General features: G+C 47.0%; 1 protein-coding gene across 1 annotated transcript; it reads right to left on the bottom strand.

The window, feature by feature from the left end:
• Positions 1-19,514: 19,514 nt before the first annotated feature.
• On the bottom strand, positions 19,515-20,257 carry LOC119336247 (germin-like protein 5-1). Its single transcript, XM_037608255.1, has 2 exons — positions 20,131-20,257; positions 19,515-20,047 (listed from the first exon to the last, which is right to left on the bottom strand). The coding sequence occupies exons 1-2, from the start codon at positions 20,246-20,248 to the stop codon at positions 19,515-19,517; spliced, it is 651 nt and encodes a 216-aa protein (XP_037464152.1). The 5' UTR covers positions 20,249-20,257.
• Positions 20,258-22,859: the final 2,602 nt, after the last annotated feature.

The raw sequence follows: 22,859 nt of genomic DNA, 5'->3' as shown, positions 1-22,859 counted from the left end.
CGGGTTCCTGGGAGGAAGGCGCATCTAAAGGGGTAAGTGACAGCAGCTGGGGTGGCCGGAGCTGCCGGCGGCGAGCTCCTTTGCGGCTGCCGGAGTTCGGGCAATCTCGGGGTCGGGGTTAGGGAGCACGGCAGGAGGAGCTGGGGCGTGCTACGGACTCCTGAGATCACGGTGAGCACGACAGTGGCCTCGGATACGAGCTGGGGTGGCTGTGGCCACGGCCACGCCATGGCCGGCGGCGAGAGATTCTCGGGCAAAGTGGTGGGGCTAGCTAGAGAGGGAGGTGGGGCACGGGAAGAGGGGGAATCAGCACAGGAGCTCACAGCGGGTGCAGTGGTGGCCTCGGCGAGCTCGGGGAGGCACCGGAGCCGACGAATTTGACGAAGATGGCCGGCGGGTCCGAGGTAGAAGACGACGTCGATGGCGGCGATGCGGCACGTCCGGGGCCTCGTGGCTCGTTGAGGAGGTAGAGGGAGGACCCGCGGAGCTTCCTGGGGCGTCGGTGAGGCTAGGGGTGGCCGGTGGCCATGGGTACGGCGACGATGGCGGCGAGCTCCGCTCGGTGGTGTGCGCGGGAGGGAAGCAGAGGAGGGAACGGGGTCCAGGGGAAGAGAGGGAGGGCTGGACGGCTCCGGGCGGCTGCGTGGCGTCTCCACGCATGGATAGGCTCGAAGGGGGAGGCCTCCAGCGCGAAGCAGGAGGTGGCCGGCGCTCTTCGGGCGCGCGCCACGCCTCGCCTCTGCCTTCTGGCAGAGGAAGAAGAGGACAAGGGGGGGAAGGTGGGCTGGGCCGCGCTGGTGGGGGAGCTGGGCCGGCTGGTGGCTGCACAGGTGAGGCCAGGTAGGCTCTGTTCTTTTTATTTTTTTTTTCTAATTATTTCAGTTTTCTATTTTGCAGGTTTGTTTTGAATTTGGTTTTGAAACCAATTCAATTTATTTTGCTTCTGACAATATTTTTAGGAGCTAAAAGAATTAAAACAATGCTCCACAAAATATTTCAGAATTATTGGACCTATATTTATTTAATAGTAGATATAAATCCAATTCAAATAATTATTGATTTAATTCAAATGCCCAAATTAAATGTTTCTGAGACACCAAAAATATTGGTTTGGATTTTTACCTCTTGCCAATATTTCCAGAGGATAACAGGAACATTTTCTTGGACACATTTGAGAAGATTTAATTGTTGGTTATTTTTAGAGGTTTCTGAGGCTTTTGAAAATTCCTCAATTCAAATTTCATTTGAATTTAAACATGATGCAGCAAGAGGTCTAGCCTAGTGCATTACCAGAAGCTAGGGATGTGACAACTCACCCCCACTAAACAAGAATCTCGTCTCGAGATTCAAGCGTAGGGTAAGGTGAAGGGGAAACGCAACTAGTATAATCTTCACGATCCAGGGTGCACTTCAGTTGAACGTTGATTCATTCACCATCATTGTCTTGATGTCTTGCTCTGAGAACTCCAACTATCATGACAACGAGAGGAAAGGAAAGATCCTAAAAGAATGGTTCTTCTCGAAGGTCGAACAACTCATGGAATGAGACATAGGACCATCTCTCGGGTTGAGACACGAGATACACATCAAGAGGGGTGGAAAGAAACGGATGACGAAGGTTCACTAGGTGGACAATAATTCCACACTTAAGAAGGTGGTAAACGATTGTCAACGTAGCGAGGAGTTAAGTTGACATGACACCATAATGATGCACCTTAGGGAAGGTGACTCGAAGATATATCCCCTTAAGTGGAAAAAAGAATTACCTTTGATATAGAGATCATTGAGACTCTCTATATCAGCCTAGGCAAATCACAACAATCGATTGGCGGGGTCCGGTAGAATGGCATACTCGGACTTGGATGATGTGGATTACCTTGTTGAAGACAACGTAATGGATGAATTTGCTTATCACCGGAAATGGAAGAGACCCATGGTAGAATGACACATTGGCGGTGCAAGCTAGGAACAAAATGCAAATGCTGGGAATGATTCTGGTAACTGGGGAAGAACCCAACAATAAAGAGTGAATTCACTGTTGGAGTGGTTATAGCATAACCGAGGAAATCTGGGGCAATCCCAGTTAGTGCCGATGATAACACGTAGCGCTTGTGCGTGCTCTCAAGAACTTGAGCATTTCCATATTCATCAAGGTTTTACCAACATCCGTGTCAAGGGTGCCGACAGCACAACATACTACCATGATGAATAGCGATGGACGATGTTCATGCAAAGGAGGATAACACTTTCTCAGATTTCACCTTAGCGAGGCCAAGCAAATAAAATCTGGATGATCGACCGAGAGACATTTAGCACTCCGCTTCTAATGTTCTCCTTGATGTGCTAGTGTAACCCATTCATAGATATGGTTTGATATCTAGAACATCAAGTTAAAAGGTCGGACTTCGGGAGCACTAGAATCCATAAGGAACAGTTACGGAGGTAAATCCTACGAAATCCTTATGGGGAGGTGGCCAACTTCATCAATCAAGATATTATAATAACAGGTCTTCCGGCTGGGTGTGTTGGCCACGACATCCACTTTACCGGTTATCGCGCGACCAATATTATAATTCTTGGGAAATATTCCAACCATCATATCTGCCTGAGATTCAGATCTGGTTGGTGTCAGGATATTTCAGACTCATCGAGTCTAGGAAGAAAAACGGAAGTTTGCAACACAAATCAACGAGATGACGTTGCAGGATTCTCGGGAGATGAACTACGATAGCAAGCTCCAAAACATGAGCTGGTTCTGCTACAACATGTGAACACGTTGTCCCAGACAAGCATGACCACGTGGTAGTCTTATAATAAAACACTACCGGGTTCAGGAGGGGGAACCATCAACGAGGGTATCGAAGTTCTTTCATAAGTCCGGATTAGCTCTTATGAAGGAACTCCTTCTCCTTGAACAAATCAATCAGTGGCTTGGTGTGCTAGGGATACATATAGATTGAAGGTTGCAAGTCTTCAAACCACAGCATTCTTCGCACGTGTGCATGACTGATTTGGTATGACTCCAAAGAAAGCAACATTGACTTTCTCGAATCCACGGCGGCAACTTGCATCAGATGCACATGAATTAAAGGAAGTCACTACCTTCATCCAAACATATGCTTCATGAGCTAGCATGAACAAATGCTTTCAAAAGTTTCCAACACTAGCTTAATGTTCAGCAAAATTATGGAGAAGACAAGGATGTTGTCAATGGGCTCAACAGCAATTCATCTGGGTTTCCTTATCACTGGACTTCCACCATCATGCGAACACGGTGATAGCATTGGTCAGACCCAAAAGATATAATGGTGTATGCTCGAGGGATCAACCACGAGTAAGACAACATTACGAGCATCGTTGGTACTGATTTGACTTGACGATGGCCCACACTCAAATCAAAGGATTGATAAGACAATAGGTCCAACAACTGATCATAGGGACCAATCGATGAAGATATCATCTTTCTTCAACACACACTACACAAGAATATCCCTTTGGAATGAACTAAGTCAGACAAGCTTTTATCTTCCAACTCTCCAAGTTGTTGTCTAGCTTAACCATCTAGCTCAGGGGTATCCAACACAAACTCTCGGAGAAGGTGTGGTTTACAAGGATAAACCAACTTGATTACGAGCTCAACATAGCGGTCGGGTGACGACCCGGTGATACTTCCGAGAAGATAATCGGAAAATCACAACCACCGATATGCTATTAAGCTCAGGAACAATCTTGCTTTTCGGGGCAAGACGATATGATCAACAGAGCGAGGGATTGGCACAATCCTAACTCATTGATCGAAGGGTGCACCGGAAAGATGGACAAGGTAGCACGATCAATCTTAGAATGGTGATTCAAGAACCAACACGCTAAGAATGAAATTATTGCCCTTTTACTACCAAGCAACGAGGTTGCTAGGAGTATTGACTTCACACATCACGATTCACTTGTCGGTATTCCGGTTGCATCAACACGAGGGCCGAGGAATGACTAATGATGGTGAGAAGTATCACTACGTCAAAATTCATGAGAGTTGGTGCAGTTCTCATGACAATTCTGACATAAAGGGGGTAATACTCCAAGGTAGAACAGAACCAAAAGCTGGATTGGCATTTGATCTGCGGAATACAACTGCTTTGACCCAATCCTAGATATGGAAGAGGTACTGGAGTTTGTTTCTCCTAGTCATTCCGGAATAGAATGGCTTGACAGACCACAAGAGTCATAGGCATCGATGAACGAACGCACGCATACTCTTGACTATCAATTGATAGACGAGGGTCAGAATGCAACTAAAGAGAACAACTCAAAGGAACATATAACTTTCTGAGTTGTGGATGCATAGATTAGTATGTCGAACCAAGTTCAACATATTTCTTCCGGATAACCCATGCAGAAAGGTAGAACTGGCAGAGTCACGATTTATGAATGGAGAACTCCTCAAGAGTACTCTAATTGTGATCTTTTGATCCAATAAACATCTGCCATAAGCGGTTCATAGTATTTGGAAGAAGGAAATACCACGGACCTCGAGGACTATCGCAAAGTTACTAATATCCTGAAGGAACTAGCAAACACTATCAACATGAAGTAGGTAGAGTGAATCTCGGGTTCAGAACCCAGGAGTAGAATACCTACTACTAAGTAGCATCACGGGATGCTTCCGAGAATAAAGGCCAGAATCTTCACACTAGGACACAAATCGTGGCTAGACCACTAGATGATCCCCTAAGCACTTAGGGTCATAATAATAATTCCAACATATATGTCGAGGCAGTAGAATACCTCAACTCAACAATTAGTATGATTGAGCTGGCATAAAGGAGCATCGAAACCAGAGGGAAAGGATTTTGCAAATGCATCAGACTATTTAGAAACCTGGAATGACTCGGACAGCATAACGGCTATAATTGCTCAAAAAGATTTGAGACAATCACAAAAATGGTGGCATAACCACTCAGAAGCACAATATCAAGGTTCCGAGATCAACAATTAACATACGGAAGTAGTAGGAACTGAACTGAGACTTAAATCCAACAATCTTATAAGTCTACTGATTAGTAACACGTGATCCTAATAGAAAGAAGAGATAGCCTAGTTCTTAATCCCCGCAGGAAAGATAAGATAACTCAGATCAGAAGGGCATGAGGTATAAGGAGTAAAAAGAGCCTTACGTTCCATCCCACAATCAATTCCCTTATATAACTAAAGAATTTTCTAGACTCAACTTCGACCAGTTTGGCTTGGTAATCCTACAGGCAGTCAAGCTCTGATACCAACGCTGTCAGGACCCCGACTCAATGCCACATCGATCTAGCATGTAACACCTCATATCACTTTGCGGCCTCACGCACGGTATCCCCACGGGTGTCGCATTACCTTTGCCCGGGACTGTTTGCGCCTTTTGGCACACGTATATGACAGTGTCGCTAGCATCCATATGATAAGGAGCCCGGGCTGACATGGCTAGTCGTAAACCCAAAGTGGCACAGACTTACAGGGACAGGCATCCATGACCCAGCATCGAACGTGTCGGTCATCAGCGAGTGAATCCAGGCTGTAGCACTGGGCTAGCAGGACTCCGGTGAACCGGGCTGTAGCGGGCTAACAGGACTCCGGTATTCATCGCGTGACATTTCCCCGAAGGGACAGACACAGGAACGAAGAAGGACACATGCCGGCCAGCCTAAGTGTTCCGGAGCAGTAGCAAGCTACCATGGCTCGGTGGAAACACTAGGAGGCATTTCCCGGTAAGAGAGGCTACTAAAGATAAACAACTAGATAGTCAGATCCCACACATACCAAGCATTTCAATAGCATACACACAATATGCTCGATATGTGCAATACAACATGGCATCACAAAATGACTCTACGACTCAAGTAGTCTATTCAATAGGCTCCGAGGAGCGAGACATTACAATCATGGGTCTCATGACCCAACAATCAGAGCATACAAGTCAAAGCACAAGCGGAAGCTATCATGTCTGAGTACAGACATCTATAAATGAAAAAGGCTGAGAAGCCTGACTATCTATCAGATCCTGCCGAGGGCACAAGATCGTAGCTAAGGTATCAAGCTAAACGTCGAAGTCCAAGCGGAACTACTAGTGAGACTGAAGTCTCTCTGCAAAAACATAAAATAGGCAAACGTGAGTACAAATGTACCCAGCAAGACTTACAACAGATCTATCTACACATGCATCTTTATCAACAAAGGGGTGGAGGGGTTTGACTGCAGCAAGCCAGCTTTGACTCGGTGGCTATCCTGAACTACGACTACAATGTAACTCTTTTGAGGTGGCGCACACGAGTCCACATATTCCCCATATCAATACACCACTATGGATTCGCTCCCGTCTCCCTACGAGAACGCCATCCATAGCACTCACGCTTATCTTGCGTATTTTAGGGTATCCACTTTCACTTGTCTATGAACTGATATAAGCAACCCAGAAGTCCTTTTCCGCGGACATGGCTATTCGAATAGATGATGTTAACCCTGCAGGGGTGTACTTCTTCATACATGTTTCCACCACTTAGCGTCTGCACACGACATGTGCTCGGCAGACTTCAAGCGAAAGCCGACGTGGGTGTAGACCACGACCTACCTAAACACTCAAGTCTCTAGTCCAGGTTTATCGCCTATTTGGGTTCCATCCATGAGGAGATCCGGCCGGAGTTTCGCTCACAGCCCCAAACGATGTGAACAGGGTTCCGTGACACCAAACGGGCGCCCGGTTTACCCGGCCACGTGCCTACCGCATCACAGCACCCCTACGGTCAGCGCTGCGCACGGCCTCCAGCATACTACAAACACCAGAAACTACTTGCAACTCCTGGACAGAGGACAAGGGTGAATAAGAAGTCGAGCGGGGTCATATTTCAGGGCCCAATGTATGGTAGTAGCTGAATCATGGATCACAAACACAGAACTCAGTTCCCGGGGACGGCTGCAATGAGACAACCCACCATGTACTCCTACATGGCCTCTCACCGCTACCTTTACCAAATCGTGTTCACACACTTAGCTCACACACAGTAGGACATGTTCACACGCCTCTGATTCATCCCCGATGAATCAGACCTGACTCAACTCTAAGCAGCAGCAGGCATGACAAACAAACATGAATGAGTAGGCACAACAGGGCTCAAACAACTCCTACTCATGCTAGTGGGTTTCATCTATTTACTGTGGCAATGACAGGTCATGCAGAGGATAAAGGGGTTCAACTACCGCAGCATGTAACAGTTGAATCGGTGTTGTCCTAATGCAGTAAAAGAGAGCAGGAGCGAGAGAGTGGGATTGTATCGGAATGAACAAGGGGGTTTTGCTTGCCTGGCACTTCTGAAGATAACATTGAGTCTTCATCAGTGTCAACGATCACATCATCGGTATCACGTCTATCGAGAGGGGACAAATACCGGCAACACAGAAGGGAACACAATCAATGCAATGCACAATATGATGCATGATCATGACATGGCAAAATGAATATGTTTTGGGCTAATGCATCTAGCAACAAGTTAAATGGGGTTGGTTTGAATACAAGATTCAAATTCAAACTCCATATGTGATTATTTAAATGCCCGTTAATTGATTTGTGCTAAACAGCAGCTATAAGTTGTTCTAACATGCATGAAAATGGTACAGATGGATTCCTTGAATTTTTCTGATAATTTTTCATATATAATTTATTTAATTTGGAGCTACGGTTGAATTTCTATGAATTTAGAAGTTTTAGGTATTTTCTGAATTTTCCTGATTAAATTAAATCCAGAAAGCATTACTGCGTCAGCATGACGTTGGCATGACGTCAGCAAGTCAACAGGGGCCGGCTCGGGTCAAACCTGACGTGTGGGGTCCACACGTCAGTGACACAGGGGCTAATCCCGCGTTGACCCGGGCTTTGACCCACTACGGGGCCCACTGTCAGTGGCTGTGGGGGGGTGTTTAGGCGTCATTAGTGCTAATTAGGCGTGCCACGTCGGCAGTTGCCGGAGTGTCGCCGGCGACGACCACGGCCGACAGCGGAGGTGCACCGTGCGCTCGCTACGGAGCACCATTTGACGTGCGGTTTGCTCCTACGGGTTCCTGGGAGGAAGGCGCATCTAAAGGGGTAAGTGACAGCAGCTGGGGTGGCCGGAGCTGCCGGCGGCGAGCTCCTTTGCGGCTGCCGGAGTTCGGGCAATCTCGGGGTCGGGGTTAGGGAGCACGGCAGGAGGAGCTGGGGCGTGCTACGGACTCCTGAGATCACGGTGAGCACGACAGTGGCCTCGGATACGAGCTGGGGTGGCTGTGGCCACGGCCACGCCATGGCCGGCGGCGAGAGATTCTCGGGCAAAGTGGTGGGGCTAGCTAGAGAGGGAGGTGGGGCACGGGAAGAGGGGGAATCAGCACAGGAGCTCACAGCGGGTGCAGTGGTGGCCTCGGCGAGCTCGGGGAGGCACCGGAGCCGACGAATTTGACGAAGATGGCCGGCGGGTCCGAGGTAGAAGACGACGTCGATGGCGGTGATGCGGCACGTCTGGGGCCTCGTGGCTCGTTGAGGAGGTAGAGGGAGGACCCGCGGAGCTTCCTGGGGCGTCGGTGAGGCTAGGGGTGGCCGGTGGCCATGGGTACGGCGACGATGGCGGCGAGCTCCGCTCGGTGGTGTGCGCGGGAGGGAAGCAGAGGAGGGAACGGGGTCCAGGGGAAGAGAGGGAGGGCTGGACGGCTCCGGGCGGCTGCGTGGCGTCTCCACGCATGGATAGGCTCGAAGGGGGAGGCCTCCAGCGCGAAGCAGGAGGTGGCCGGCGCTCTTCGGGCGCGCGCCACGCCTCGCCTCTGCCTTCTGGCAGAGGAAGAAGAGGACAAGGGGGGGAAGGTGGGCTGGGCCGCGCTGGTGGGGGAGCTGGGCCGGCTGGTGGCTGCACGGGTGAGGCCAGGTAGGCTCTGTTCTTTTTATTTATTTATTTTTTCTAATTATTTCAGTTTTCTATTTTGCAGGTTTGTTTTGAATTTGGTTTTGAAACCAATTCAATTTATTTTGCTTCTGACAATATTTTTAGGAGCTAAAAGAATTAAAACAATGCTCCACAAAATATTTCAGAATTATTGGACCTATATTTATTTAATAGTAGATATAAATCCAATTCAAATAATTATTGATTTAATTCAAATGCCCAAATTAAATGTTTCTGAGACACCAAAAATATTGGTTTGGATTTTTACCTCTTGCCAATATTTCCAGAGGATAACAGGAACATTTTCTTGGACACATTTGAGAAGATTTAATTGTTGGTTATTTTTAGAGGTTTCTGAGGCTTTTGAAAATTCCTCAATTCAAATTTCATTTGAATTTAAACATGATGCAGCAAGAGGTCTAGCCTAGTGCATTACCAGAAGCTAGGGATGTGACAATATCAAAGCCAATTTTAATTAACAATGATTTGTATTTTAGTAGTGAGCACAAAGTAACATATATCATGCAACAACGAAGTATAACTCTCTTCCTATGCATCGGCATGTCATAAAAGAACAATTCATGCACACCAAGTAAAGGCCAATGCATAGTATAAACAGTTTCTTGCAATTTTATCATATTGGAAACATAGAGAGGTAGAGATATAGTTCCTCTCTCATAATAATTGCAAGTAGGATCAGCAAGCACATGCATATTATATTCATCAAAATCATCATGTGCAACGGTAAAAGGCAACCCATCAATATAATCCTTAGTAAGCACAAACTTCTCCGATATAGTGTAGTTGGGAGAATTCAAAAAGATAATAGAACTATCATGTGAGCGTGCAATAGCAACAATTTCATGTTTAACATAAGTAACTATAGCAAGTTCATCTCCATAAGCATAATTCATATTGGCATCTTGGCCACAAGCATAGCAAGCATCATCAAAAAGGGGTAATTCAATAGAATCAATGGGATCATAACAATCATCCTTCGGTAAGCACGAAGGGAAATTAAACAATATATGAGTTGAAGAGTTACTCTCATTAGAAGGTGGGCACGGGTAGCTAATCTGCTCTTCCTCCTTTTGTTCTTCGCTCTCCTCATCATTTTTTTTCATCCAATGAGCTCACAGTTTCATCAATTTCTTCTTCCATAGACTCCTGCAAAATATTAGTCTCTTCTTGGACAGCAGAGACTTTCTCAATAAATGCATCAATATTGTAATTGTATTCATAATTCTTATAACAATATTTAAGTATAGCAAAAATTTTAGGTCTATAAACTGAATCATCAAAATCATCAAACTCATTAAACATAGATTCAATCTCATAAGCACCCATAAAAGCAACAAATTCTTCTATTTGTTCCACATCATAGTAATCATATATACCATTAGCATAAGAAGCTAAGGTTTTATTATCATTGAATTTTCATGAAAAGGGAAGGTGTGGAGCCTTCATCCTAGAGCAACAAGTATAATCATATCTCAAGCATAGTTGACGAGCATACCAACATAACATATGAAGTTGATCCCATAATAGTTTCCCTTTTTTGGTCAAGCGATAATCCCTAAAGTATTCACGTTGATCCAACGTGTCTCCCATAACATAATTGAATGGGGGTTTGTCAGGATTATCAAAGTAGTACATAATATCTTTTACATAACCAGCATCGGGGGTTTTAGGAGGTTCCCCATCTCCATGAGTAGCAAGTACACCTAATTTTTTTGGTATTTCGTGTTCCATATCCATAACTAAAGATAGAGAACAACTAAGAACAACAAATAAAAATTACTTAGTGATAAAGCAAACAAGCACACACGAGAATATTCACCCCATGCTATGACTCCCCGGCAACCGCATCAGAAAAAGGTCTTGATAACCCACAAATGTAGGGGATCGCAACAGTTTTTGATAAGTAAGAGTGTCAAACCCAACGAGGAGCTAAAGGTAGAACAAATATTCCTTCAAGTTCTATCGACCACCGATACAACTCTACGCACGCTTGACATTCGCTTTACCTAGAACAAGTATGAAACTAAAAGGACTTTGCAGGTGTGATAGGATAGGTTTGCAAGATAATAAAGAGCACGTAAATATAAACTAGGGGTTGTTTAGATAAAGAAGCAATAAAATAAATATAGCGAGTGTGGAAAAGTGGTGGTAGGAGTTGTGAGATTGTCCCTAAGCAATTGACTACGTTACTAGACCGATAATCACTATTGCAATTCTGTTTGAGGGAGAGGCATAAGCTAACATACTTTCTCTTCTTGGATCATATGCACTTATGATGTAAATCTAGCAAGCATCTGCAACTACTAAAGATCATTAAAGGTAAAACCCAACCATAGCATTAAAGTATCAAGTTCCCTTTATCCCATACGCAAACAACCTACTTACTTGGGTGTGTGCTTCTATCACTCACGCCACCCACCATAAGCAAATCTTGAACATATTGCAAACCCTACAGTGGGGATCCCTCATGCTTGCACGACACAAAGAGCACCATAGGACAGCACCAATAATAAAACATGCAACTCAAACCAATCATAGCAATTCATCAATCACTGATAGGACAACGAAAATCTACTCAGACATCATAGGATGGCAACACATCATTGGATAATAATATGAAGCATAAAGCACCATGTTCAAGTAGAGGGTACAGCGGGTTGCGGGAGAGTGGACCGCTGAATATAGAAGGGGGAAGGTGATGGAGATGTTGATTAAGATGGCGAAGGTGTTGGTGTAGATCGCGGTGATGATTATGGCCCCCGGCGGTGTTCCGGCGGCACCGGAAGCAAGGGGGAGAGAGCCCCCCTTCTTCTTCTTCTTCCTTGACCTCCTCCCTAGATGGGAGAAGGGTTTCCCCTCTGGTCCTTGGCTCCCATGGCGTGGGAGGGGCGAGAGCCCCTCCGAGAATGGATCTATCTCTCTGTCTCTCCCTGTTTTTGTGTTCTGGGATTCTGCCCTGGTAACGTTTCTTTTATATCCGGAGATCCGTAACTCCGATTGGATTGAAACCATTGCCCATATCTTTTTCCAAAAATTAGCTTTCTTGCGGCCAAAGAAGGGCATCAACCACCTTACGAGGGGCCCAAGAGGGTGGGGGGCGCCCACCTGGAGTGGGCATGGGCCCCTGTCTCGTGGCCATCTCGGGCACCGTCTCGCCTTGATTTTACTTCCCAAAAATCACAAATATTCCAAAATAATTCTCCGTCTGTTTTTATCCCGTTTGGACTCCGTTTGATATGGGGTTTCTGTGAAACATAAAACATGCAACAGACCAGAACTGGCACTGGGCAATGGATCAATATGTTAGTCCCAAAAATAATATAAAAAGTTGCCAAAAGTATATGAAAGTTGAATAATATTGGCATGGAACAATCAAAAATTATAGATACGACGGAGACATATCAGGCATGTTGCCGGTCTCGATGTGGTCGAGGACGGCCTCGAGGGTGCGGCCTGGCACGCCCCACCACTCGCGCCGCCCGTCGGCGATGAGGCGGCCGCAAGGGATGACGCCGTTGGCGGAGGCGATATGTTCCTCTCAGCGGCGCGCGAAGTACATGGACCACATTTTGTGGCTGTCGGCGGCGCACCGCGGCTCGTCCCTCTCCTTCGGCGGAAAGGACGAGCGGATGCGGGCGATCTTCACCCGCCGTGCCGCCCCTTCGGGCACCGAGACACCGTCGACACTCAGCCTCCACGCTCCCGGCACCCACATGTCCGGGGGCGCTGGATACTCGGCCTCGTTGAGGAGGCGCGCCTCTGGCTCTTGGAGATGGCAGCGCCCGAAGCCGTTCGCCGTTGCGCCGTCGCCTGGAAACCTCTCGGCCATTTGCTCGACGGCGCTGCAGTGCGGCAGCCTTCGCATTGATTCCCGTGGGAACCGAGGCGATGAGGAAGATGAAGTGGCGTCTCGTTGACTCGGCGGGCCCATCCTTGTTCGCGCCAAAATTGCTCGCCCCGGCGCCCCCGGGCGCCCCCCAGCGCGCCGGGTTCGGCCTGGGTTCGCCGGCGCCAGGTTCGGCCCAAACCGGCAAAAACGGGCTCCTGGGGGCGTGACTGGGCCGATTTTCGCCCGCCGGCGCGGAAAAAATGCCAGGGGGCAGTTGGGGGCGCGGTTGGAGATGCTCTGATCATATGCGGTTGATGTCTTATCTCTTTTGTCGGTGTTTAATGGTGTCAAAGGAGCGAACCCTAGCCAGCGGCCGCGCTGCACCTCGGCATCCTCTTCTTCCCTTACTGCCATTGGATGGCGTCGCCGGGCAAAGCCCGTATGGCACAGCGACATCACGGCCCTTTCCTCCTCATGGGGCTTGAGCGATGTGGGCCGTTATCCTCGGTAGGGGCTTGGAATCGGTGCTTGAGTGGGCGTGTCTGTTGGCTCAGGGCGGCGCTAGGAGGCGGGCATGCAGGGGGTCGGCGCGGCGCGGGTCTGTCGTGCCATGGTCACGCGTTGTGCACGACTGCGTGGAAGGGTGCACAAGGGGTCGGGCAGCGCGGGTATGCTGCATGGAGGTTGCACGGTGGCGCTGTAGCTTGGGCAATGCGGCTCGATGGCTCAAGATGGCGTGGAAGGGCGGATTGATGGTGCGGGTGTTGCGAATCTAGTACCCAACGGGCGTGCGGTGGCGGTGGCGCACGTGGAGCACGTCGGTGCGTCTGGTGGATGGCTGCGACCCAGAACCATGGCGGTTCTGGGTCTCGGCCAGCGGTCCTCTGCTCCTTGCCATCATGATGCTTGACAAGGTACAACGGCTCGTCCATTGATGGATCTGGCGGCCTGTCATGAAGTTTGGCTGTCAGTAGCCCCCGCTAGGTGCGGTTGGCTGCGGTGACTATCTGTGCTTCTTTGGAAACAAACTGATTAGATGGTGGTAGTAGTTGGTGGCCTTGTCGCTGCTTGATGTGCGGTTGAAGCTGTGTTGGGAGCTCGGGTGACAGGCTTGTCTCGGCTTCGGGCTTGTGACTAGCGATGGCGATGGTTGTGGGCATCCTTGACCTTCTTGGGGGCATCGACGTATTGCTGTTGCACCCCTCCCACATGGATCCGGATGCTGCTGCAACTCCGGGGGGAACCCGTTGGTGCAACAATTTTCCTCCTTGTGTTTTGGAGATTGTTGTCATAAGCAGTATGAGACTAATGTGTTTGCTAGTGCACGCAGAGTGATAAAGTCCCCAGAGTCATGTGGAGTTTGGAACAAACTCTGAAGATAATATATTGCAAGGCAGCAAAGATTATCACCGAAGTTTATGCGTGAGGATGTGACCCCCAAAAATTGTTGATGCAAAGCAATTGGTTCGGTGCACGTCTGATAAATTTTACTGTTGCCAAGAAGTTTGAAGACAGAGAGAAGATGCAGTATTTTTTCGTTCTTCTTCTTCTCTTTTCTTGAGTCAAAAGATCACCGTACTATTAAGAGGAGTATATTGTTTGCAACTTATGTTTCTCTGATGCTAAACTAAAAACTATGAGAAATGAGAGAAATCTTTTTGTGTTCTGAATAAATACATTCCAGCAAAAGATGCAATTATGCTTCGCTACGAGAGATTTGATTCAGACCGATGAGTTAGCATTACTTTTCCTCAAGTAATGTTACTATTGTGCTTAATATCCGATCGTTGGATACATGTCGATTGGGCATTCGCTAGTCGTCGTGTCCAAAATAGTCTTTTCCCTTTCAGGAAGACCGTGGCTATAAATAGTCATCCCCTTCCAACATGAACCGTTGGCTGCTCCGTATGATTTCGAAAAGATTGTGTGAGCACCTCTCTCCCAGAGATTTGGATTAAAATCCACCGAGAGAAAAACCTCAGAGCTGAAAAATTAGATAGTGGTTTAACATCACTGGAATCTAAAGTCAAGTACGCTCCACTATTACTCTTGAGAGCTACCAACTCTCTGGACGGTTAGTTGTTTAGTTATTCAGTGATCTGGTTCAGGAAGAAGTCTGTGAAGGTTTGAAGATCGCCTTGAGCATCTACCACGAGTAATTGGTATTGGTTGAAGAATCAGTTGTCGAGGAGAATATGAAGAAGAGAGTTTATCTGTCGTGTTCAATCACAAGTCCCTCCAATCAGACGTAACTCTTTTGCAAAAAAAATTTAACTGGTCGAACAAATACCCTGTCGCCATCGAGCATCACTAGTTACCTTTGTATCCTATTTACCTTTAGTTATTCTAAATGCTATAGCGTGCTATAGAGCACTATTTAAAATGTTTGCTCATATGCTTGGACCAAAGACCCTTAGCGCGGGACCTCTTCCAAACGCTATAGCATGCTATAGCGGAGCTTATTGCGCTATTTAAAGCCATGGTTGTTCCCCGCACATCCTAAACAGGGAAAGGCTGGGCCGGAATATGGAAGGGGCATAGGTTCAATTAACCACAGGCTTCAGATTTTTCTTCCAGAGAAGCAACCCTTTACGATATGTGGCCCAGTTCGTGAGATGAAATCGATCAGACGGCCAAAAAAGTTCGAACATCAAGATCTAACGGCTAAAATTGCTATTACGTGAGAGGTCTAAAATTGGTTTAGTTTTACTGTCTTAAAAAGGGAATGTCGCGAACCATCATAAAAAAAGGCAGTGGAACGGATGTTTGCCTAAACGGCAACACACAAGAACGGCTCAGGTGGCGCAGCAAAGGGCACACCAACCCCTAGTCTTTGTTATGCTTGATTTTTTTTCGAGAAAACTTCTGATCTATTCATCAATTGTTAAGGTAGTATAAAAAATACCAGAAGTAAAAAAAATACATCTATATCCATAGACCACCTAGCGACGATAATAGACATTGGAGCGAGCCGAAGGCGCGCCGCTGTCTTCGCCGCCCCCCTCCCTCATCGGAGCCGGGCAAACCATGTTGTAGTAGACAGTCGGAAAGTCGTCGTGCTAAGGCCCCATAGGAACAACGCATGAGAACAACAACCGCCGCCGATGAAGATAAACGTAGACCGGAATGATCCAACTAGTAGACACACGAACACGGACATGATTCACATGTATCCGCTGAAGACAAACGCCAACCGAATCCCGCGAGATCCGCCGGAGATAAACCTCCACACGCCCTCTGACGATGCTAGAAGCACCATTGAGACTGGGACTACGCAGGGAGAATCATATTCCATCTTCAGAGAGCCGTCGCGGCCTCGCCTCTCTGAGCAGGACACATACTCTAACAAAACTCAAAAAAGTATGACAAAATAAAGCCCTCTCATCAATAAGGGCAGGCATCCATGGCGGAGCTGGGCCCCGGGCACCCAGGGCCCAGGCCCGGGGCGTGAAAACTTTCACGGGCTATGGTTATATAGATTTTTTTGCAGGCCCGGGTTGCAGGGGAGCTCCTAAGTGGCGCTTAAGGCGCCACTCGGAGCAACCGGCGCCCACGCGCGCCCCCTTCATGGGCTGGCCCACTTTGGATTCTCTCCCTCGCTCCCGCTTCCTTCGCTTGGGCGCTCGGGAGGTTGTATAAGTGGAGCGGCAAAAAAGTAGCGCGCATGTGGATCGAACTTCAGACCTCCCGATTGATTCTAGCATGCCTAGCCAGCCGAGCTAGCATCCTACAAATGTTTTAGTGCAACGCTATCCTAAAAGTAGACAGCGGCAAATCATTTTTTTCTAATTTTTTTTATAATATACGTTGAACAAATTTTAAAATACAGTGAACTTTTTTGTAAGCAAACATTGAACAAATTTTAAATACACAAATGAAAACATTTTGTTGTATGCGTTGAACAATTGTTTAATGTACGATGAACAAATTTTAAGTACATAATGAACATTTTTTAATATACGTTGAACAATTTCATGATATACGATGAATTGTAATACATGATGAACATTTTTATAAATTCAAAAGGTGAACTATTTCATAATATATGATGAACATTTTTTTAATACGACCAAAACAAAAAAGAAACCAGACTGGAAAAGCTTTTATTACCGTCATATTTACTATACAAAATCGGAAAAGCAGAAATCTAATCACAGCCATAAGTTGTCCCGGTTGGCTAGCTGCACTCGAACAAATGCCGTGGGTCTAGAGTTCGACTTCTGCGGAAGGCACGTATTTTTTGTATCATTAAAGGAATGAAAAAAAAGTAAAATGGGCCTGGCCCATGACGGGAGGGGGTGTGCGCCAGTTTGGGAATCAGCCTATAACGGGCGCTGAGGGCGCCGTTTAGGAAATGCTGGGTTGCAGGGGAGCTCCTATACCGCGCCTTCAGCGCCCCGCGAGAGAAGTGGCGCCCGCAGCAGCCGCTGGATGGGCCGGCCCACGTTCGCGCAACAACCAACGCGAAAAATGACCGGCAAAAATACAGCCCAACTGGGACTCGATCTCGCGACCTCGCGCTTCCAAAAGGAGAGGCTAGCCACTGCACCAGGTCACTACTATTGCCTTTTAATAGCGCAAAAGATTTAAAGAATATGAATGTAGACGCGTTATTTATTGCGCATTACATTGTAGCATTTATATTTTCCAATTATTTGAAAATATCTTCACATATTACAGATGGAGTTCATGAGCATGCAAAAAAAGTTCGCCTATTCAAAAATTAGTTCACCAACTCGAAAAAGTTCATTTATTCAAAAACAGTTTACGGATTCAAAAGAAGTTCATCGATTTTGAAAAAAAATTCATCGATTTTGAAGAAAGTTCATCAAATTTGAAAAAAGTTCATCAATTTTGGAAAAAGTTCACCTAAATTGAAAAAAGTTCATCGATTTTGAAAACAAGTTCATGTGAATTGAAAAAAGTTCATCGATTTTGAAAATAAGTTCACCGATTTTGAGAAAAAGTTCATCAATTTTTCAAAAAAGTTCATCAATTTTAAGAAAAACTTTAGAAAATCGTAAAAATTTCATCAAACTTGAAAAATAAGTTCCCCTATTCTGAAAATGGTTCATCAATTTGAAAAAAGTTCACGAGTTTCGAAAAATTCAGTTCATGGATTTATAGAAGAAGTCCATCTATTTGAAGAAAACAATTACGAATTTCCAAAAAAGAAGTAAAAAAGGATAGAGAAAAAAGGAAAAGAAAAAGGAAAAGGAAAAAGAAGAACAAATAAATTGACAGAAACATGTATGCTACCACATGAGTTGGTATAGGTCGATACGTTATAACCGCGCGACGCTGGTTCGAATCCTAGCTTTTGCGGCTTTTTTGCAGTTTTATATAGAGATTAAAGAACAGGAGTAATGGAAGTTGGGCCGAGCCCAGGTAGCGCCGCTGCAGGCGCCGGTTTGCGAAAACAGCTATAACCGGCGCCTGCAGCGCCAAATAGGAAATCCCGGGTTGCAGTCCAGTGAAACAAGAAGGTCAAACCTTGATGGGCTGCGCTACCGGAACACGCACGCACGCACAAGGCAACACCACCCACTATCGAACTGCTCCCTTGCGGCCGCTGAATGGCACGCACGTAGGAGATCGATCTCCAGACTCCATCGCTCGCGCCGCCATCCGGTGTGGTGTCGCCTCCGCCTCCGGCCATCCCACTTCCCCCCTTGCTCCCGGGCTCCCGGCTGCCACCCTCTTGTCCCGTGCATCGATCGCCCGCGTGGTGCTTCTTCACCGACCGGCGGCTGCTCGCTGCCGCACCTTGTAATCCCCCTGATGCTCTCCATTTATAACATGTTCTACTTATATTAGTGTATAATTTTGTCGAAAGTAGTAAGGTTTTAGATTTATATCAATGACAATCATTTCACTTAATGTTTATGCCATCTCTTATGAAATTTTACTTTTTTTATCATATACTATTCTTTGTAGTTTTTGTCATGCTTTTTTTAATCTATTTTGTTGTATCATTGAGGATTGAGTTCATATTGTAATTTTTTCGTGTAATTGAATCATATTTTATATGGGGGTATCTTTTGAGGTAGTTAAAAGCCTTATGAACATTAAGTTTTTTCCTTGCGGTATAAGTTTTTTTGGGCCCGGGGCTTGCTCCATTCATGGCTCCTCCACTGCCTCCATGGCCCTAAAAACACAGAAGACGAGGTAGGCCGAGGCGGCACCGGCGGAAGACATGAGAAACCCTGGTCAAAGGGTCCTCTTTCTTCCATGGGAAGAAAGAAAATGACTCCTGAATCGACCAGAGTTTGTTATACTTGATTGACTACGATGATGTATCCATCATGTTGGCTCAGGCGACATGAGCAATGCAATCTTTTAAATTAGTCAAAACATTATATGCATAATAATTAATTCTGGCACCACATAATAATCTTTCTCCATTTAAAATCTTGATGATACCTGACACTTTTGCTGCATGAATTAGTGAATATATACTACTTTCCTTTTTAGTGAATATATATTACTTTCCTTTTTAGAATCAAAATGAATGTGAAAACTTGTTCAAATCAAATCATAACGGTGTTAAAAAATTAAATCAAATTGTAACGCCTTGTATACGCGATGGAGTACGATCGAATTGGTATTGCTCCAAATATTTCATGTTTATTGCAAAGCAACGGTTGCCATGCAAATTACCGTGCCCGTCCCCAGAAAATACAAAGAATACAGATGTGGAACAAGCATGGCGTGGCCATGCATCAAGAATGCCGGAAGTTTGCCTTGATGGTTTGCACGGTGTGCTGGTCCGTGAGCAGCGTCTTGGCGACGAGATCGTCGGGGAGCGCCCCGGCGAAGAGCGAGTTGCCGAGGAGCACCAGCCCCGGGTTCTGGCTGCTGAGGGAGGCGTAGAGCGTGGCCGGCGCGGTGCCGTTGTTGTAGAGGAAGTGCACGAGACCCTGCGGCACGGCGAAGACGTCGCCCTTGCGGAGCACCTTGGCGTAGAGCTTGTTGTCCGGGTAGGAGGAGACGAAGCCGAAGTAGACGGAGCCCTCCAGCACCAGCGCCGTCTCCGCCGCCCTCGGGTGGTAATGCACCGGGAAGACGCCGCCCGGCACGACGTCGAGGCGGACGTGGGACTCGCCCAGCGTGTTCAGGCCCGGGATCTGCACCTGGTTCGCCGTGAACCCGAAGCGCTTGCTCGTCTTGCCGCCCGGCTTGTCCAGGCCGCCGAAGAGGAAGTCCTCCGCCACCACCGCCGCTGGGTCCTTGCACGCCACCCCGTTCTCGTGCACTGCAGGTACGTGCATATCGCCATGGATGATGATCGCATGGAAACCGAAGAGCTGCCACGAGCACGGCGTTTATTTTCCGTACCTTTAGACGTGGGGTCGGCGACGCAGAAGTCCTGGAGAGGGTTAGGGTCGAAAGCCTCGCCATGGCCGGAGACGAGAGCGACGACCGTGAGCACCAAGAGCAACGTCGCAGCAGCCATGGCGAGCCTTCTCGATCAGCAAAATGTGCAAGGAGCGACGAGTGCAGCGTATTGACTAGAGAGGACTCCGCTATATTACTAGTAGTATGATGCAGGGACGTTAATGGGCTTCCATGCATGCGCAGGCAATATATTGGTAGTGTGTTATATCATACCAATGCGATATTCGCACACTTATGGCCTTCAATTTATAGGAGGGAAAATTATGTGAAGAAAGATTTAAAATCCTTATTTTTTTGGAGAATATTTAACCCATCAATTAGCTTTTATGATTGCAAGTCGAATTTTAGGTTCTTAAAGCATCTACAACAGCCGCGCTATGCGCCGCGCGCAAAAAACCTGTTTGCCGCGCGCGCTTCGGCTGGTTTAGCGCGGCCGACAGCGCTGGCTCCAGCAGCCGCGCTATAATGCAGCGCGCGCGCCGCTCCAGCAGCACGCAAAAATACAGTGCGCGCCGCGCAAACCACGTATACATTTCAAAAAGAGGAGCAAAAATGATCAAACAAATAAAATAAATCAACAATAAATAGTTCAATTTCGTTACCATTACAATTCAAACAAATAGTTTATCGTTCAGTACAACAAATAATGCAATAAACACAACAAATAGTTCATGAACAATACAATGTCGAATGCAGAAATCATGCTCTTTGTCGTCCATGCCATGCCCACCACTCTTCAATCAGATCATTCTGAAGTTTATTGTGCGTTGCGGGATGCCGAATGGCATGATAGGAGGCAATAAAACGGGCTACACTTTCAGCCCTCCGTCGCACTCGCACGGGATGTCCCAAGAGCTCATACTGTGAGTAGTCTAAATCTTGGCCACGCTCATTCTCGATGATCATGTTGTGCATGATCACACAAGCGTGCATGATGTACCAAAGCATTTTTTGATCCCAAAATCTAGCCAGTCCTCTCACAATAGCAAATTGGGTTTGCAAAATCCCAAATGCTCTCTCCACATCTTTTCTAGCCGCCGCCTGAGCATTGTGGAAATCAAGATTTTTCTTACCTTCCGGCTTTTTCAACGGCTTCACGAAGGTTTGCCACTTTGGATAGATGCCATCCACTAGATAATAGCCATAGTTGTACGTACGACCATTTGTTACAAACTGCACCGGTGGCAACTCACCGTTTGCAATCTTATTCATCAGTGGTGACCGGTTGACAACATTAATGTCATTCAAAGATCCAGGCATTCCAAAGAATGCATGCCAAATCCAAGTCTCCTGATCGGCCACCGCTTCAAGGATTATAGTGGAACCCTTTTTTTGTCCGTGAAACTGCCCATGCCATGCCTTTGGACAATTCTTCCAACTCCAATGCATGCAATCTATTGAGCCAAGCATGCCAGGAAAGCCGCGCGCTTTGTTCATCGCCAATAGCCTTGCGGCGTCTTCAGTAGTGGGAGATCTCAAATACTCCTCGCCAAACACTTGCACAATTCCCACTGCAAAGCGCTTGACACACATGATGGCTTGGCTCTCACCCATAGCCAAGTGATCATCAACTAGATCAGCCGGGATACCGTATGCCAACATACACAAAGCGGATGTCACCTTCAGAAAGGTGCTATGCCCGAGCTCTCCAGCGGCATTCCTCCTTTGCTGGAAAAACCGGTCATGGCTCGCTAGTTTCTCTGCAATGCGCCTGAACAAGTCGGTGCTCATCCTAAACCGGCGACGAAAATACGACTCCGGGTATGTGGGATTCTCCACGAAGTAGTTCTTCATCAATCTGTTATGGGCATCAATCCTATCTCTCCAAATTTTCTCCCGACCAATAACCGAACCACTGTGCTTCGGTTTTTTATTGATATGCATAGCTATGATCATTGCAAGATCCTCCTCCTCTTCCATATCAAATTAATTCTTCTTCGGAAGAATCATACGACAAACTCATCTACAATGTTCAATACTATACTATAAAAACTACAATTCAAAACATGCACCAAATTCATGAAGTTTGAGCAATACATAACTTGTAGGCGTTTTGTCGAACACCTTGCGGGCGCGGCGCGGCAGCGAGCGCTCGGGCGCTGTTCCTCGGACGACGGAGGCGCTCGAGGGCCGACGGGACTAGGAGGGGATGGGGGCGGAAGCGCGGCGGCGCGGGGATAGGTCGGGGAAGCGCCTGAACGGCCGGATGGGGGTGGAAGTGGGAGAGGAAGTGCGAGAGCGAGCGCTCGAGTGTGCCGCGCGCTGTAGCCGGCGCCCGAAATACACAGTGCGGGATAGTGTTTCCGACAGCGCGCCCAACTCGTTATAGCGCGCACGCCATTTTTGCGCGCCCGCTGGAGCGACCCAGCGCGTTGCGCGCGCGCTAAAACGGACTAATTTGCGGCGCGGCGCTAGTTTAGCGCGGCTGTTGGAGATGCTCTTATGGACGTTTTGTGCAATAGGCCGCTAAGACGATGTTTCACCAACTTCATGGGCCCATATTAAAAAAGAAACTTGACGAGCCCAACGTGTGCTTACAAGAAAAAACCAAGTGGGGCATGGGCTTGTGTGGTGTGATATCATTTGTTTTTAGTTGCTGTTGAGGGAAGTGGGAGTAGTTCCTTGTAGCACGGTTGTTCTATTTCAAAGGGTATCAAATATGTTGTATA

Source organism: Triticum dicoccoides, chromosome 7B (assembly GCF_002162155.2).
Source record: "Triticum dicoccoides isolate Atlit2015 ecotype Zavitan chromosome 7B, WEW_v2.0, whole genome shotgun sequence".
NCBI classification, from domain to species: domain Eukaryota; kingdom Viridiplantae; phylum Streptophyta; class Magnoliopsida; order Poales; family Poaceae; genus Triticum; species Triticum dicoccoides.
The sequence above is the reverse complement of the archived record's forward strand: the minus strand, read 5'-3'. Positions and strand labels throughout refer to the sequence as shown.

Excerpts from the sequence above, each read along its gene's own strand:
- LOC119336247 (XM_037608255.1), bottom strand. The coding sequence starts at position 20,248 with ATGGCTGCTGCGACGTTGCTCTTGGTGCTCACGGTCGTCGCTCTCGTC. Across the intron at positions 20,048-20,130 it reads CGCCGACCCCACGTCTAAAG|TGCACGAGAACGGGGTGGCG; the intron begins GTACGGAAAATA and ends ACGTACCTGCAG.